Source organism: Phalacrocorax aristotelis, chromosome 2, assembly GCF_949628215.1.
Source record: "Phalacrocorax aristotelis chromosome 2, bGulAri2.1, whole genome shotgun sequence".
Taxonomy (NCBI): Eukaryota; Metazoa; Chordata; class Aves; order Suliformes; family Phalacrocoracidae; genus Phalacrocorax; species Phalacrocorax aristotelis.
In genome coordinates this window covers 23,728,804-23,745,460 of record NC_134277.1, presented here as the reverse complement: position 1 = coordinate 23,745,460, position 16,657 = coordinate 23,728,804, and the positions used below count along the sequence as shown (strand labels likewise).

The window sequence follows — 16,657 nt, the reverse complement described above, 5'->3', positions numbered from 1 at the left end:
CTTAAAGAGTTCAAGAATTCTAGGATTTCAGGGTGCTGAAAATTCATTGCAGTGACTCAATAGTTAAGAGTTTTAGGAATGTTTGGTTTTGACCTAACCCTCCCTTCCCACTTTCTCACAACTTTCAGAGAGTCCCTTTCTGACCGAATATTTTGAGAATAACTAATCTCTTGCCAGAGCAGAATTGTTTTGCAAAATTGGAAATAGATCAGAGCAGCCTTCCGTGATTTATGCAATTTGTTCAAAGGGCTGGTATTTCACTGTTGGAATACGCTTGCCATCATAAATGTATTTGGACTGAAAAAGCTCAAGTCCTTTCACCTTTACCAAGCTTCCAGGAGAGCTGGTTTCAAAGATAAAGTCAGGCTTTAAGCTTTCACTCACTATAACTAAACATGTTTGCCATCTGGCTTGGTAATATTCTATCTTCATACACCTTAATTTTCAAGGGTGGGATTCTTTTGTTATAAGCCAGAATACCCTAAACATGTTATGAACCCTGCTGTTTTATTCTGCTACTTCTAAGTCTATCTTTATGAAGTATTTTTCTTAGGAATATTTGGTAACAGTACATTTATGGCAGCCCTAGAGCGAATTCTGAAGAAAAACAGGAGTAGTTGTGGTGTGAGAATTCATAAGGAGATGGGTGAGAGTAGTATTCCTTTAGTGGCCACAAAACAGCATTCCTGAAGTCTTGAGACAGCTACCATTTTGGGTCAAGGATGATGTGGAAACAGGGATTTGGATTCAAAGGCAGAAGCATGAGGGGCTGTAGTCTAATACCTCCACACTCAGACCTTTCCATTGTTTGTGTTTATGGCAATATGCAAACCACAAGGAGTTGCTCCTAGCTTGATATACAATGTTAGTGTCTTTTGTGTTTAGTCTTCCTTTTCTCTTCCAAATCCTTGGGTTTTCATGCTCTCCTTCCCCCCACTGCACCCCTATTATCCACAAGAATCTTGTCTACTTTTGTCTGTATCTTGAGAATTTTCTCCTGCCATGAGACTAACTGAGAAACCACTAAGCAGATATCTGAATTTGCTGGTTTCTGATACAAGAAATATCTGCCTTGACTTGGGACTTATCTAGTGCTTTGGCCCATCATTGCTTGCCATCATCCCCTTGTGAAAACTCCGTTCCTCAGAAATGTTTTCAATTACTCTTACTTTTTAGAATTTTCATTTAGTAGAATAAAACAAAAACTATAAAACCTTTTAGCCATCTTTTCTATACTCATTGACTCCAGTGTCTATCCAGTCTGCCTTCTTAGTGCAATGCCATTCTCAGAACATTTTTCTAGTACCCCCTTCAGAATTCTAGTTCATAGTAGTTCTGCAGAGAAGGATCCTCACCAGGCAGGTTCCTGCTGCCAGTGGATCCATCACCTGGAGTTCATTTTTTAATGGTTTCCATTTCCTTGTAACCCCAAAAAGTCTACCTGGGACTGCTTGTGACCATGAAGGCAGTTAACTGTGAGACCCTGTCATGGTTTTACCTGGGATAGAGTTAATTTTCTTCACTCTAGCTGGTATAGTGCTGTGCTTTGAAATTAGCATGGAAAAAAAACCTGTTGAGATAACACACAGATGTTTGGGCTGTTGCTGGGTAGCGCTTGTACTAGTCAAGGACATTTCTAGCTTCCCATGCTCTGCTGGGTGCACAAGAAGCCGGGAGGGGAGGGGGCACAGCCAAGAGAGCGGATTCAAACTGACTGAAGGGATATTCCATATCATGTAACGTCATGCCCAGTATGTTACCTGGGAGGAGCTGGCCGGGGGAGGAGGAAGCAATCGCGGCTCGGGGACGGGCAGCGTCGGTCGGCAGGTGGTGAGCAGTTGTATCGTTTGTGTTTCCGTGTTTTTTTTTCCTTTTTTTCCCTTTCCCTTCCTTTTCCATTTTATTATATTAACATTATTGTCATTATTATCATAATCATTGGTACTATTATTATCATTTTATTGTAATCATTAAACTGTGCTTATCTCAACCCACAAGTTCTTTTACTTGTCCGATTCTCTTCCCCATCCCACAGGGGTGGGGGGGGGAAGTGAGCGAGTGGCTGCGTGGTGTTCAGTTGCCAGCTGAGGCTGAACCATGACAGACCCCTGGTCTCACACTCACTTTTGAAAGCTCTATGTCTGATCTGAAGCTAACCTTATGATCCAAGCAGGCTTATTCTCATCCCAGTCTCCTAACATATGACTTATTTGGTTGTTTTATCGAGGGTCAGACAGGAACTGCTTCAAGATTATAAGAGGCCAGGAAAACACCCTTCCACAGAGAGTCTGAAGAGTGAATATTGATCTTCCATAGGACTAAACCTGAACTTAGTAGGGATTTTGAAAATATTAAGGATATTTGCTTTTGTTTCTTTGAAAAGCCCCAGGCCCAATATGAAATGCAAACAGTGGTAGTTTTGAGTTAAAAGCTGTTGTTTGTTCCTCATATATGTTCATGCTGTTGACTGCTTCATTTTCATTAGGACAGCTTTTTATCTAGGTATAAAGGCTTGGATTATTTGTTTTTAGTTAAATATTCATAGCATTTATGAATTTATGAGCAGTGCTTGAATTCCTCTGCAACGGCATCCATGGCTGAACATTCCTGAGTTCAACACTTCTGGGATTGCCCTGAACTGGTTTGTCATGAAATAGGGACAAGTGATGACTGCTGTGGAATGGGTAGCATTTTTTTTTATCTCCAAACCTATGTTTAATAATTATCTGCTGCTCATCACCAGTCATTATTCAGTTCCACTTTTGTCTAAAAACAATATTACCAGTGTTCCATCCAACGTGTAGTATGATTCATGAATAGCTGTCCTTGGAAACTGTTTAGAATAACACTAATAACTTGAAGGAAAACTTGACTACAACTGCATCATATATATAAATATAACATATAAATAATTATATAAGCTGATAAGACAAACCTTATGCACTTAAGATGAGAATCAGGCTAAAGCAGCTGTCATTTACATAAGTAGAAAGAATACTAAAAGGGAGAAATAAACAGATCACATTATGGATTGAGGTTCTCTTCTCATTATACTACTGCAACTTCTGTGACTTTGAGTCACCCTCATTTTCCTTAAAGTAAGTGAAATAAAACAGGCTCTAGCATCATTAATCTTTTAGAACAAAAATTGTTAGTTTTTCAGAAGCACAGTTCTGTCTCTTATTACACCAACAATTTCCTGTCCAAGTACATAATTTGGTTTAGGTGCTGCTTATTGGGACACATTCTGCTAATTGAATAGTTTTCCATTTGCTCCCCTTTAAATTCAATTAAATAAAAATCAGTAAATACATCTGGTTTTCCCTTACATTTGCGCCAGCCACCATGGGGTTCCCAAGATCACAAACCACCATTCTAGTTTCATTTTCCATCTTGTAATCACAGCTCAATACACGCAGTGCCTGTAACAAAAGGACACCAATATGAAGGTCAGAGATCACAGTGAAATGTATCCAGTTGGGAAAGTGATGTCTTTTTGACCATGACATTTCTTTTGATTTCAGACACCTGCTCAGTGCGCTTATCAAAACATTTAATTGGTTATTGTCAGACAACGGGGAAAACTGATGCCAGGGAAAAACAAACAGTAAAGTTTCCCAGTACCTTAAAAGCCATGATGAGATCACTCTATTTCTAGTTTTAACATACTGCTTTGTTGTTGTGAATCATTCCTATAGCCATAATGACTCAACAGAGAAAAAAAAAAGAGTAGGCAAAACTGGGTGAGGAGAACATGCCTCACACTTATTGCAATAGTCCTATTATTCATGACTAGAAGCCTCTGTAGTGAAATTTTGACATTGGCAGAACTGTATTATGGACCAAGTCTAGAACTTTATTTTCCAGTCTATGGTAAAGTACTTAGAAAATTAAATACTTCTTGAAAAACATAAGTTGTTTCCTGTGTTTATGATTTAGCAACAAGGGAGATAAATTTTCACATTATCAGAAATTAAGGTTTTCGTTCCCTGTTTATAGCAATAAGTAAAATTTAACTTTTCCCAGCAATATTAACTCAAAGTCCAGTTTGTACCTAACATTTCTCAGGCCGTATTGTTCGACAACTTTGAGGATACGCTCATATAGTTTCCCTCTAAAGCTCTTAATGTAAAATCTATCCCACATTTTGTTTGCTGTTTTTTTTTTAATGCTTTAGTCTTTAGTTATCATCTGTAAACAAAACAAACCATATAAAAGGAGGAACAGCTATAGAATAGTGTAAGTTAGGAGATACAAAGTAAGACAAAGGAATAAAATGCTTGAAGTTTTTTTCTGTTTTCCCCTCTGGCTTATTCAATAAAAGAAAATAATTCCATATATGTGCAGAAGTAAACCAACTTTGTAAAAGCAGGATGCACCTAGTTGTTGCTATAAGGCTCTCCCACTACATTTCCCCTCATATGTTAATCTCACAGATTAAGCAGTATGTGCAAGGTCATGCTCTTTATACAAAAAAGACCTGGGAAATCTCCAAACCACTGACTACCAATTCATTCCTATCTGTATAAGCCAGCATGGACATGCTGACCTTATCATTTCCTGAGATTAAAGGAAAAGATAGGGCATGTCCTAAAAGGAGCCGATGTAAAGCTTGCCCTCAGTATACACCTCGCTATATACTGACACTTTTACAATTTGTTAGGAGGAAACAAAGTTTGTTACACAGCTTGTCCAGTGCACTAATAGCCTTTCCAAGCCATTCCAGGGCTGGCGGTGGGGGATTTTTACACTCTCCAGACGGTTAATTAGAGGTGGGAAGCAACATATGAGAGAAGAGATGGTGTTAACGCAGTTGAAACCAAACTTGTCTGAAAACTGTTTATTTTAGCTTGATGTGCAGGTTTATAGTTTTGATTTTGTTCCGGGGTGTGTGAAATTGAGGTCTAAATGTAACAAAATAAATATTCATCTATATTTGCTATTTGCAGTTTCTTTGTTAATGCTGTATCAGCCCTCATCACACAACCTTTTGTCCCTCAAAGGCTGAGCAAATAGAGGAGTTTTCCAAGTAGGTTTTCTGCAATTTGGAGGCTATGCTTTCAGACTGGAAATGATTAATGGCACAGAATTTCTAGGCTATTTGTGCAGCCTAAAGATGTGACAAAAGGACAGCTGTGGGAGAATTTCTTCAATACTGAGATTTATTGCCTTTGTTTTTCCACTGATCACCTTTTTGAGGTGGTTAAGTACAAAACAGGAAAATTAAAACCAGGCAGGAAGCAAGCAAGAGCAGAGACTTACACACCCAGTATTGTCAGTATCATTGAGTTCATATGTAACTCAGCCAGATGGAGGGTTTTGCCACAAAACCCTTCTACCTGCCACTGGTAGTAATTTATATTTTTATAGCAACACATGGTCTTTTTGGCAGTCTTGAGCAGAAGCAAAACCCCAACAATTAACACGTGTGCTCCCAGGGTGCATTTTAACTAGAAAATGATTGGATGCTTTAAGTAATCCAGGCAGCCTACAAACTTGAAACTCTTTCTGGTGGTCTTAGTGATGAATTACTAATTGATGCCAGAATACCTAAGCACAACAGGCTGCAGAGTAAAACACCCTCTCTCTTTCCTTGATCGGCACCTTCCAAGCTTACGTTCTGAGGAAAAGTGTATGGATTAGGTACCAGGTGCCAGAATCCAGCTTCTCAATCTAGCTGATGTGTGAAGAACTAGTGTTTGTCCTCACAAGGCTCAAATCACATCTCATCTAGCCAGCCACCATGTACTTATAGGAATCTTCAGCTAAGAAAAGGTTTCAGGTCTTTTTCCTGTTTTAAGAGAGTGTCGTGCTTTAGTTCAGAAAGACATGGGGGGTAATGGCTCAGAGCTTATCCATTGCAATAGAAATCTGGTTGTGATCTGCAACAACTCTGCAGCTCCCAGCCTAAGCAGAGACAGTTATGCCAAAATACATAATGTTTCTGGTGTGGAACAAAGCCTATTAGGATTTGTATTTGCCTGATTTACTTCTACTAATTATTCCATGTGAATTTCGGTTCCAGCCACTGCTACTAAGGCAGTTCAAGAGCTGTTCAATATGGGGAACTCTTTTACTGGGCAAAGGATTAGTGCACATTATTCAGGCAACAGCTTGGGGGTTCAAACACACAATCATGCCATTGTAGTGTAAGAACACACCATACAGCAAGTATTTACTGTCTCTGGATCTACTGCTGTCCATGGAAATGTGAGGCAATATAATGAGGTTATACTTTTTTCACTGCAGCTAATTCCAGTAACTCCACACTTACTGCATATGGGCAGCTATTACAAGACAACAGGTTTCCAGTAACTTGTAAAGCTGTGGTAATTTACTCATTTACCTGGTCTCTGGAGCTTCTAAATGTTTCCACAATACAACTAATGAATAACACATTTGATTTCATCGTAAGTCATTGTATTTCATTAATCAGCTTTTGACTGAAGGAAGTATCAGTACGTGCAAGAATCAATGAAACTTCAAAATCATATCCTTGACCTCAGGCTTTGAGATCATGCGCATTCACTTGGCTCTCCGCTTGCATATGATCATGAACATCTCTGTAAAATGCTACTTTTTTGATATGATTACACACTTTATGTACATTATGCTACAGAATCAGGCCTGAAATAACAAGATAATGACAACTGAAGCAGGCCAAACATTGTATTCCATAAAGCTGAAGGGAAGAGTTAGAAGGCAAGTGAACTTTCACTTAACTTGTTGACTTTAATACTTTCCAAGTGTAATTCAAATGATACAGAATAACCCAATAAATTGTTCCAAATAAAATCAGGTTGGACAAGAAGCACTAAGGAATAAATCAGTGTATCTATTAGACACATTGAATCCAGAGTAGCCCCATAATAAAGTAGCCTAATATCCTCTGTAAGTACAGTTACATTGAAATGATGGCAGCATAATAGAATTATTTGATTCTAAAGATTTTTCAGTTCCATCAGAAATGTATCAAGTGATTTATTCATCTCATTACATTTCATTGATTCTGCTCTCAGCCTACCTGTTTTGCTGCCTCTGAGGTGAATATTATCTCTGCCTTAATACAAGGAATTCTCAAGTTTGGAGAAAAACAGCTACACAGGAGACTGTAAATACTGATACATCGAAAAGTCAATGAAATCCTTAGATGCAGAGCTTTAAGAGCATGACTGCAACAGGCTCTATCACAAATCCACCTGTCTGCTGAAATTACTCTGTATTAAATGAAGTACATTTCAAGAGCAGTCACAGGTGCCCCATTGGCAGGGTGCAGCGCAAACACAAAAATATGAAGTCAAATCCTGACTCCACTGCAACTGACGGCAAAATGTTAATTTTCACCTATGGTCCATACCTCAAAGTTTCTATAGACTGAGACCTTTTTTTCATGTACCTCATGTTTACTGCATACCAGTGTGATAATTTCTTCTGTGCTCTTGTCCAGTGGTTCAAATTGCCATATTTTTTTAAAAGCCCTATAGGCTGAATTAATTGGGTCCGTCTCTAATTTATACTCATTTATACTATGACCCCATAGAATTTGGTCATCCTGGTAACACATGAACTTCTGATAGCCAGGATTCTGATAATTCTGGGGAAAAAAACTGAAAAAAACCCTGTTAATTCTTGTTTTGAGTGGTCAAATTACTTAATTTGTACATTTAGGCAGAATGTATTAAATGAGAAAACATAACAGGAAGGACATAAAAGTATATCTGAGTTTAAAAGTGTGTTTTATCATTCTAAATTTTCTTTTTAAATTACAAAGATTGTATGTCCTTTGTCAGGTTCACAGCAGTTTTAGGTGACATATGGCAGTACAGAAAAGCAACAGAATACATACAAGAGCCAACCTCCACCAGCAGTTAAATGCCAGCAAGTTTTAGCTTGTCTTTTTGAAGAAAATTACAATATCAATTTCTTTTCCAAATGCACTTAGAAGTGAATTTTTTAGTTTAATGAAACCATAATATCATGAAGACCATAGTTTTTAAAAATCTACCTTTACAATTTAAAAACAATAGAAAGAATAAGCTTGCTTTCAGTACCAGGTGTAATCTTTGTGAAAACTGTACCTGCAGTGTGGAAGGGAAGACGCTAAGAATGACATAGATAGTTGGACTAATGTTTCGATCCTCCTCAGAAAAAACATGACATCTCTTTGAATGGAGTAAGTATGAAAAGAAAATATGAAATAAATTATGTGTTGTAGTGAACTAAGTAAATGCAGGCAAAACAAAAGGAATTTCTCTATAAATCCAGAAGTATTCACAATTGGACTTGCCAAAAATGTATTTTATCTTCCACAAAACCTGAAGAAAATGAAAAAATTGCATTATGTTTCCTGGGCTTTTAAAAATTTATTTGCAAAATAAAAAGAGCATTAGCACTCTTTTCCAACCCATTCTAGCGTCTCCTTATTCTTCCAAAGCACCAGAGTCTCCCACATCTTTTTTTCCCTCCTTTCCCCATGAGTGTATCCTGCTGGCACTACAAAATTCAAATTTTCCTGAAATAATGAAAAGTCCTGAGTGATTTCTGTCCAGTCCAAATGATAGATATGTGCTATTACGTGCTGTGCGTTTTGGAATAAATGCCTCCCCTGACATCTTTGGTAATGGCCAAAAGAACAGCCAAAGATTCCTGAAGAGCAACAAAGGAAAAATATAACCAGGTGCAGTATATTAAAGAGAACTTAAGTTTTGTAGATCACAGTCTGAAGGAACAGAAGCTATGATAAGAGAACAAAAGAAATAGACAATAGAAAGATGCTGGTGTCTTTACTTATTTGTTTTGTGTACAAAGACATGCTCTGAGAAGTGAGGGTGCAGAGAATTTCCATATTCTCATCTTTGGTGACATCATCAATTCTTGTCATTTTTTTCAAACTGGGTTAAAAGCCCACTACTAAAGACAGTGACAGAAGGAGAATAAGGAAATACCTTGTAAGTTACTTTCAACTTCCTTAAACACATTTGCCTTTAGAAAGGAAATTAACTTGCTTTCTCCCACTCCCACCCTTGAGGCCCTTCTGAACATTCCAGGCACTGACAGAAAAAAGCAAGCTCATGTTGCAACAGCTTGGGAGATTTATGTGCAGATGAGGCGATCCAGATTTGCTATCCAACAGAGAATACATAAGCACTCTGCTTGTTTGCAGGATAGTGTTTCATCTTTGCTCTTAAAAAACAAACAGACCCAAAAAGGAAACACTGCATGTTCAGTACAGCTCAGCAGGACTTCAGTCAACATTAGTCCTTCTGTGAACACTGGCACATTTTACATTATAACTGCTTTTTTGGTCTACCCATAAGATAAAATAATTGACTACAAAGGAAATAAACATTTTCAAGTTTATACTGCAGTTAATGTTCAACTATTCAGGTTATCAGAGATTGGGTTACTCTCAATAATGGTAAAATGCTGGTGTGCTGGGAGCATGAGACAGAGGTGTCCAACTGCCTGGGCTTCAACAGGGCTCATTAACTGAGAGCTGGTACCATGGGATCCAAGGCTGGGAGCACTCAGGGGATTCTGCACTATCACTCCCTGCCATTGGTAGGGTTTACTGGTTCAAAAACTGAATTATGTGAACATCTTTAGCCCTAGGAGAAATGTGACAGTATTTGTGTGGTATTATAACTAATTTAATATCAGGGAGCTGCACCTGAGCTGGCTCTGAACAGAATGGTCCTGACCTTCCCATCTTCTGGTGACATGGCTAATCTTTAGCCTCGACTACGTGAGCAAGGATAGCTGATGGTTAATGGAATCTCCCTGCCTAAGAGGCACCTCTCTAGTTTCTGCTTTCAGCTGGTGCAGCCTATGTAGGTTAGCCTTGCTCTCAGTTCTTCTGCTTTAATATCACTAACATTTTGATTTTCATTTACCTTATTGTTGCGTTCAACCCCAGTATAATCTGCTTCAGGTGGAATCTTTATATGTAGCTCAGCTTCATAGGCTCCTTCCCCATCATTCCTTGGATTTATTATGAGCATGACATAGTTTTCTCCTCCAATTATTAGCTGATCTTTATCTCTGTATAGAACATACTACTTGTCAGGAGTTAAAACATGCACAATTATGATTTATGTATGAATAAAGCAGAAGGACATTTTGGTCTCATGGCATTTGCTCTGGAAAATATTCCGTGAACACAGAATAGAACTTTTTTGTAGAAAATGAATCCATGGAAAAGTATGCCAGCACCTGGGTAGGAGCGAGATCAAGAGAAAACACTACCATGGACAATCAAAGTTGCCTAACACAGAACTTGAATGTTGCTTGTATAAAATTTCAGAGCCTGATTACTTTTTAACCAGAAAGAAGTATCTAGTGGAGGAATTATTTGCCACAGGGGTCCCATTGGCATTATTTTCTGGAGGGCACAAAGTGATAGGATTCCAGTTTTCCCCTCATGCCTGTTGTAAAATGAACAATGACAGAAGATCTCCTGGGAACTGCAACAGCACTGTGCCCTTTCCTTTCACACCTATGTACTGATTTGGTGGCGCAAAATCAGATAACTGTCAGAGGTTCCCCACTTGTCCTGCTTAGCATATTTCTCCCTCCATAGGAGGAATTGTTGCCATGTTTTCAAATTCTTTTATTCTGAGATTCATTTACTTCACTGTATACTGAATTCAGGAGAACTGTGTCCCAAGTACAAGGTCACTGGCATACTGAAATAAACAAATTTCAAATCTCTTTTGAACAATAATTTGTATTATCTCTTGGCATTCAGAGAACTAGAATCACTCCTAACACACACTTGCAAACTATATTTTCTATGGTAACTGTTAAACACCATGAATGTGTCTGACAAAGGTACAGTTTTTTAACTGTATATTTCTCCATTGCTTGGTTTTCTAGATGAAATGGATGTGCAAATTAAAATCTGAAAATCAGGTAAGAATTAGTATACATAGCAAACAACAGAACTGTGTTCTACGTATTTAATTCTGTTAAAGCAGTTAGAAGTGTTTGGATTTTGTTATATACAGCATCATTTATTTTATTTAGCTTACGGCATAGCAGAAAGCTGCAAGTCAGGAATGCACAAGTTGTCCTCCCCGCAGTCAACCAGAATGTAAGCCTGTATTGTTGCAAAATAAAAAAAGTAGAATACAGTTAGTACATGCTTCAAAGTCCAGATCACTTCATTAAATATCACTAACCTAAATATTTTAGATATCACGAGCACTGCCCTAGTGAATTAATCTCTCTCTCCTTTCTGTAAGTTCCTTTCCACACGAGTAGTTGGAGACTATTTAGACTGTCAACTACATCCTTAGCAGAACAATATAATCTTTCAGGCCCTTTCCACACTAACTTGGCTTACATTTTCTAAAAGGCAATCAAAACTATGAATACAAAAAAGTTTTGGAAATGCTTTAAAGGCCTGTCTGGTTCTATATTTATATTCAATTTACATATTGAATTCATTAAATCTTTGTTGTGTAATTTCTGGGCATGATATTCTGTTTTAAGGAAGATAACATACATAGTATTTGTAAATGCTTTCACGATTATATACAGAAAATGTGGCATGCAAAATTCATACCTGTTCTGTTACTGAGCTTTTCTGGTAATAGTTTAGTATTGGCTTCACAGTCAAGCTATCTTCAAAATTGGATTCATCCAAACTATAATTCAAGTTTATATTGATGGGAGATAATTTATCTCTAAATTCTGTTTCATCCTGTGAGTGACAATCACATAATAAAAACCAATGGTTTAATATAATTATTTGAGATTAGTATGATAAGGCAACAGATTCAGACTTCAGTCTTTATTGAATGTAAAGATACGGTTCTTTGACAGCTGCTGGCCAAATTCTGGCTGTATGTAATGTCATTAGGAAAGCAAAGTGACTCACCAGTAACTGGAATGCCCAGAACACATTGCCTCCACAGCCCCACATCTGGAAGAAGCTGGCTGAGCTGAGTAGACTCAGAATTTTTTCAAAGCATTAGCCTAAAATGAAGCTGTTTAAAAAGAGACACACAGAACCAACTCCTATCAGCTACTGCCCTCCTTCCTTTCGGAATGGAGGGAGGGCATGTGTGGATTTGTGGAGGTAATATTGTTGGTTTGTTCCATAACCAAGAATTTATATGGATTAGCAATGGTAAAACTCCACCACCTTTATTGCCTAGATAATTCCCTTACATACTGCTTGAGACTCCTCCATTTCACCTCACGCGGCATTTCTAGGACCAGCCTTGGAATCTGCTTCAACTGCATGAGGTAATTCCAGCTGCAAGTGAGTAACCAATGACCTTTTCTCCTCCAGAAATTCAGTTCCACAGTTTTAATTTTTCTAAATCATTTTAAAATATCCTAAAAGTATTTTTTCAAAAATATGAATTATAGGCCAATATTGCTGCTGACACTCATTTAAAATATCTGTTGAAACTGAATTGGCATGACATTTAACATGCTTAGTTCATTATCCCACTGTGAATACTGTAAGGAGAGCAATCTTGCATTTTTGTATCAGGAGATGCAGTATTTATTCAGAATTTCCAGAAGAGCACAAAATTACTGTATTTGTACACAGAGGAACTGTATACTCTTCTTCAAAGGTAGCCTTTTTTTTATACTTACACTGACAAAAGATGAGTCAAATATTTACAGAGGAAAATTCTCCCAGGTAGAAGAAGGTTCTGAACACCCAGATGAGGCCTTTCTTATCTTGCATTTCTGTAATTTTGGGATCTAAGAACAATGGAAGTTGATCTTCCTTTTCCAGTGGCTCCTTTTTTTATTATTGTCTTTAAATGCCTGATACTACTCAAATGATGATGACAGCCCAAAATATTTTAAACAACTTACTCTGAGATAAACAAGAAAGTCCTGGCAATGGAGCTGTTTCTGTCTTTCTATCACAATGGAGAAGTAATGATGCGACTGATGGTAATCAAAGAAGAGGGTCCTTTTAACAGCTCCTTTCTGTTTCAATGAATCTAATTGCAATTCACCTTTCAACACTAAAGGATACAAGTAAATCAAGTATTTATTCATTTAACAGGAAAAGAAAAAATAGTAAAGAATTCAATAGATATTATAGTTAATTACTCTAACAAAGTCTTCCAAGTAAAACTTATCCATGCTTTAAGTGCCCGCCTGTTTAGCAGCAGCACACTAGTTTTTGGTCTGAAGTATGAAATACATGCAATTTAAGCTTTCTAATTTCGTTTACAGATCATATGTGTACAGGATTTCTGTCTTTCAATTTTTGTTTTTTAATGTTTTTTTTCTAAACAGAACATTCTGCAACAGGGTATATTCTTGGTTTTATTTGGGAAATGGATTAAACTGAATAAAAAAAATCCATCAAGTGAATAATAAAAGCTTTGTGTTTTATATATATATAGATAGATAGATTTTTAACTCTATTTTCTTGCCTTAGGAGGATCTCACTCCTATTGTACTTCAAGGTGTAAGGAAAAGATACAACTGAAATTGAGTGGGCCAGAGTAAATTATAGGAATATAAAACATTTCTTACCTATCCCATCTGAAATACTTTGACCTTCAAAGTCCGCGCAGACTCTTACAATAAAGCTATATATAAAAAAAAGGAGTAATTATTAGCAGAAAGAGAGCTGAGCTATGGGAAACAGCAGTTCCAAAGCCATACCTTTCAAGTTTTTCTTTCCTTTTCTTAAAAAGATGGTCACTGAGATCTCTGTTTAGCTACCTAAGATATTCCCTAAGTTAGCAAGTGTCCTAGGCTACACTAATAATCAAGGAAGACAGGGTCTGAGTATCTTCCTGGGAAAGATGTGAAGAAGAGTCTCTGTTCCCATTAATTTTTGAGACAGCCTACAACACATGCTACACAGTGCAACACATTATAAGTTATTGATTTTTCATTTGCCTGTTCATAGTCTATAGCAAGCTTTTTTGAGCCTAGCAATATTCACATTACAATTATAACCATAGTACACCAACATCACCTCAGCTGTAATTAGTTATTTCACATAATAATGTGAGTAAACATGTTCAATAAGCATTTATTTCCACTTTGCTGTAAGACAGGCAACAGATTAGCAGTTATACTCAACAACTGACAGGAGAAGCCTTTTATAGTTTTATTGGCTGATACCTTCTAATAAGACACTGTAAAAATTAAAAAAAAACCCTAAAATTATAAATGCTTGTAGAAAAGTTTCACTATGTAAAGAATCTATGCAAGCTATATAAATGTTTATCTGAATCATGTTTTAAAAAAGCTTTCACAAATTATGCTGGATGGCTAGGGAAACAGTTACACTATGCTTGGTGATGCGATTAGCAGGGCGTACTTTCCTGATCGGTGACAAAACAAGAAATCTGTCACTGGAAACGTGGTCTTGACGTTTGATCGTTTCATTTCTGTTGTCACACTCCACAAGGACTTAGATCCCTGCACCATTATTCCCAAAGAGGTCCCGTATGATGTAACAAAATTGCTCAGATGAAAGATTTGGGACTTACTAAAATTTGCAACTGTCCCTGGTCACCCGTCATTCTTACAGAATATTTTAATGGTTCAGAAAATGTTTTGTTTTGTATATCGAAGACTCAGCTAAACATGGATTGTAACTCAGCAGATTGCAACTGGAAGATGTGAAATCAGCTTCGGTTAAATAAAAACATATTTGGATTGGCCGTTGCTCTTAATCTCCTCCCTACCGTTATCCTATATATTAACTTCTCCATGCAGTGAATTCAAAACCAGTAATATAACCTTTAAAATAACCTGTAATCACATTCTAATTGCATGTTTGCTTGCTCTGACAAATGTAATGAAACTCTGCCACATCTGGGACTCATGTTACTCTCATGACCTTATTAAACACTTTCCTCTTGGGCACAGAAATTGCCTTATGCCATTAAACTGCACTTAATTGTAGCCTTCAAATGACATTACGACTGTTGATTCATGTTTCATGCAGAATCTGCAAATTCAGTCATATTCCTACTTCTTTACAATTACGAGTTAACAGATGAAGAACCAATTATTTCCTAATACACAAGAACAACAAAAATGAGAAAAGCTTGTGTAACTGCATAAATACAATTTAGACATCAGGCTTCACAGGTTAGTCTCACATGTCATATCATAAGAGTATATTTTCTCAAATATAAACTCATGAACTGACATCATGTATTAAAATCAGTGATCTTGCTTTGGAGGTCTCACAGAATTTTTGCACTGTTATGTTTTAAGAAAGGTTAAGTCAAAAATTCAGCTTGAAATGATTTACTTGTTAAACAGCACAATTTCAGTGTATGTTCAGTGTATATTTACTGTAATGAATAGAATAATTCATCACACACATTTGATAACCAAAGTCATGTTCTTAAGTATTACTGTAAGAGCCATGATTTAATCCTTCCACTCCAGGCAGAACATGTCAAAAAGGGAATGGCAGTGCAAAAAACCAAAAATTCGGAGTTTATTAGCCTCTCAGCTTCTGGCCATGCAAGAGGCAAGATTAGGGGTTTAGCAGGATTCTACCACATGTTTGTGATTTTATGGATATTTAGTTCAGAAATAATTCTAAAGACATCACAGATTTCTGTCACAAACCCAGACAAATTGAGATATGCTTATCACTTCAACAAGAAGATGCTGTGGAGATGTTGAGGGATGCTTTAGCTGTGAGAAAAAGAAAACCAGAGGAAAAGGCAGACCACAAAAGAGGACAGGAGTCTAAAGGATTTATGAGATTTGTGATCTGACTCCTAAGTATAGTAAGAAATATAATAGTTGAGATTTTGAGCTTGCTTGTAGGAGCAATCAACTAAACAAGACAATTAACAATCAAAGGAAGAAAACTTCAGTAGATAAGAAACAACTGGGACAGAGTCCATCATCCTAAAGCATATGAGTTTTTACGTGCTATCAGTCTCGCCTCTCTGAAGAGATCCCCACATCACATTTATTCTGCAGTGTCTGTCATCACTATAAGCTTATGGTTTGAACAGTGTGTGACTGCAGCTGGAAAACAGAGGGAAAGCCACAAAACTGACACGCTAGCTTTTCCTGGTTATCTTGGAGAAAGGAAGCAGTTTGTTTCAAATCTTTTTATGTTCTTCAGGTAGACAGTTTTAATATTATTAGAACAAGAAGCTGAAAAATATTCCTTTTCCTTCAAAACTACTCATGGCGTAGTTGGGAGTAGTCTCTTTAGAAGTCAAACCAAATTACCTAGTATTACTCAAAATGGTTAATCAAAAAAGTCAGGTACCCACAAACAATGTTTCCCAGACTGCAGTTTGTACCAGAAAGAATTTATTTTGGTCTGGCTATTTTAGTAGGTGAAAAAAATAGGAAACTTACTTCAGGAAGTGAAAAGCAAGGAACTACCAGATCCTATCAGACACCATTTGTCACTGTTGACAATATCTTTAGCACACAGGATTGCACATGGAGAGGAAGAATAGATAATGCCTTAGGAGAAAAGCACTTTAAGCTCTGATGCTATGGACTTCCATTCTGTGTGAGGCCAATACACAAACTGCAAGGTCACAGACCTCTACAGAAGGACAGCAGAAGCTGTTTTTGTCTACCGATGAATGATCTTTAAACAAATTGTTTCTTCTTTGAAGAGTAATATGTAAAAGCATGTCACTCTACTTATATTATGATACTCTAATAC

At 37.1% G+C, this 16,657-nt stretch overlaps 1 protein-coding gene across 3 annotated transcripts in view; it reads right to left on the bottom strand.

Annotated features, from left to right (window-relative positions):
- Window positions 1–16,657, bottom strand: part of ITGA8 (integrin subunit alpha 8) — a 125,706-nt gene that overhangs the window by 51,528 nt on the left and 57,521 nt on the right. For 2 of the 3 annotated variants that reach the window (XM_075082740.1, XM_075082739.1), the window contains exons 16-22: window positions 13,516–13,571; window positions 12,841–12,995; window positions 11,567–11,704; window positions 11,031–11,098; window positions 9,894–10,041; window positions 8,079–8,162; window positions 3,330–3,422 (exon numbers count right to left, since the gene is read on the bottom strand). In XM_075082740.1, coding sequence (XP_074938841.1) covers window positions 3,330–3,422; window positions 8,079–8,162; window positions 9,894–10,041; window positions 11,031–11,098; window positions 11,567–11,704; window positions 12,841–12,995; window positions 13,516–13,571 — 742 coding nt within the window. The remainder of the gene's footprint in view (window positions 1–3,329; window positions 3,423–8,078; window positions 8,163–9,893; window positions 10,042–11,030; window positions 11,099–11,566; window positions 11,705–12,840; window positions 12,996–13,515; window positions 13,572–16,657) is intronic. The other variant, XM_075082738.1, reaches the window with a different exon arrangement.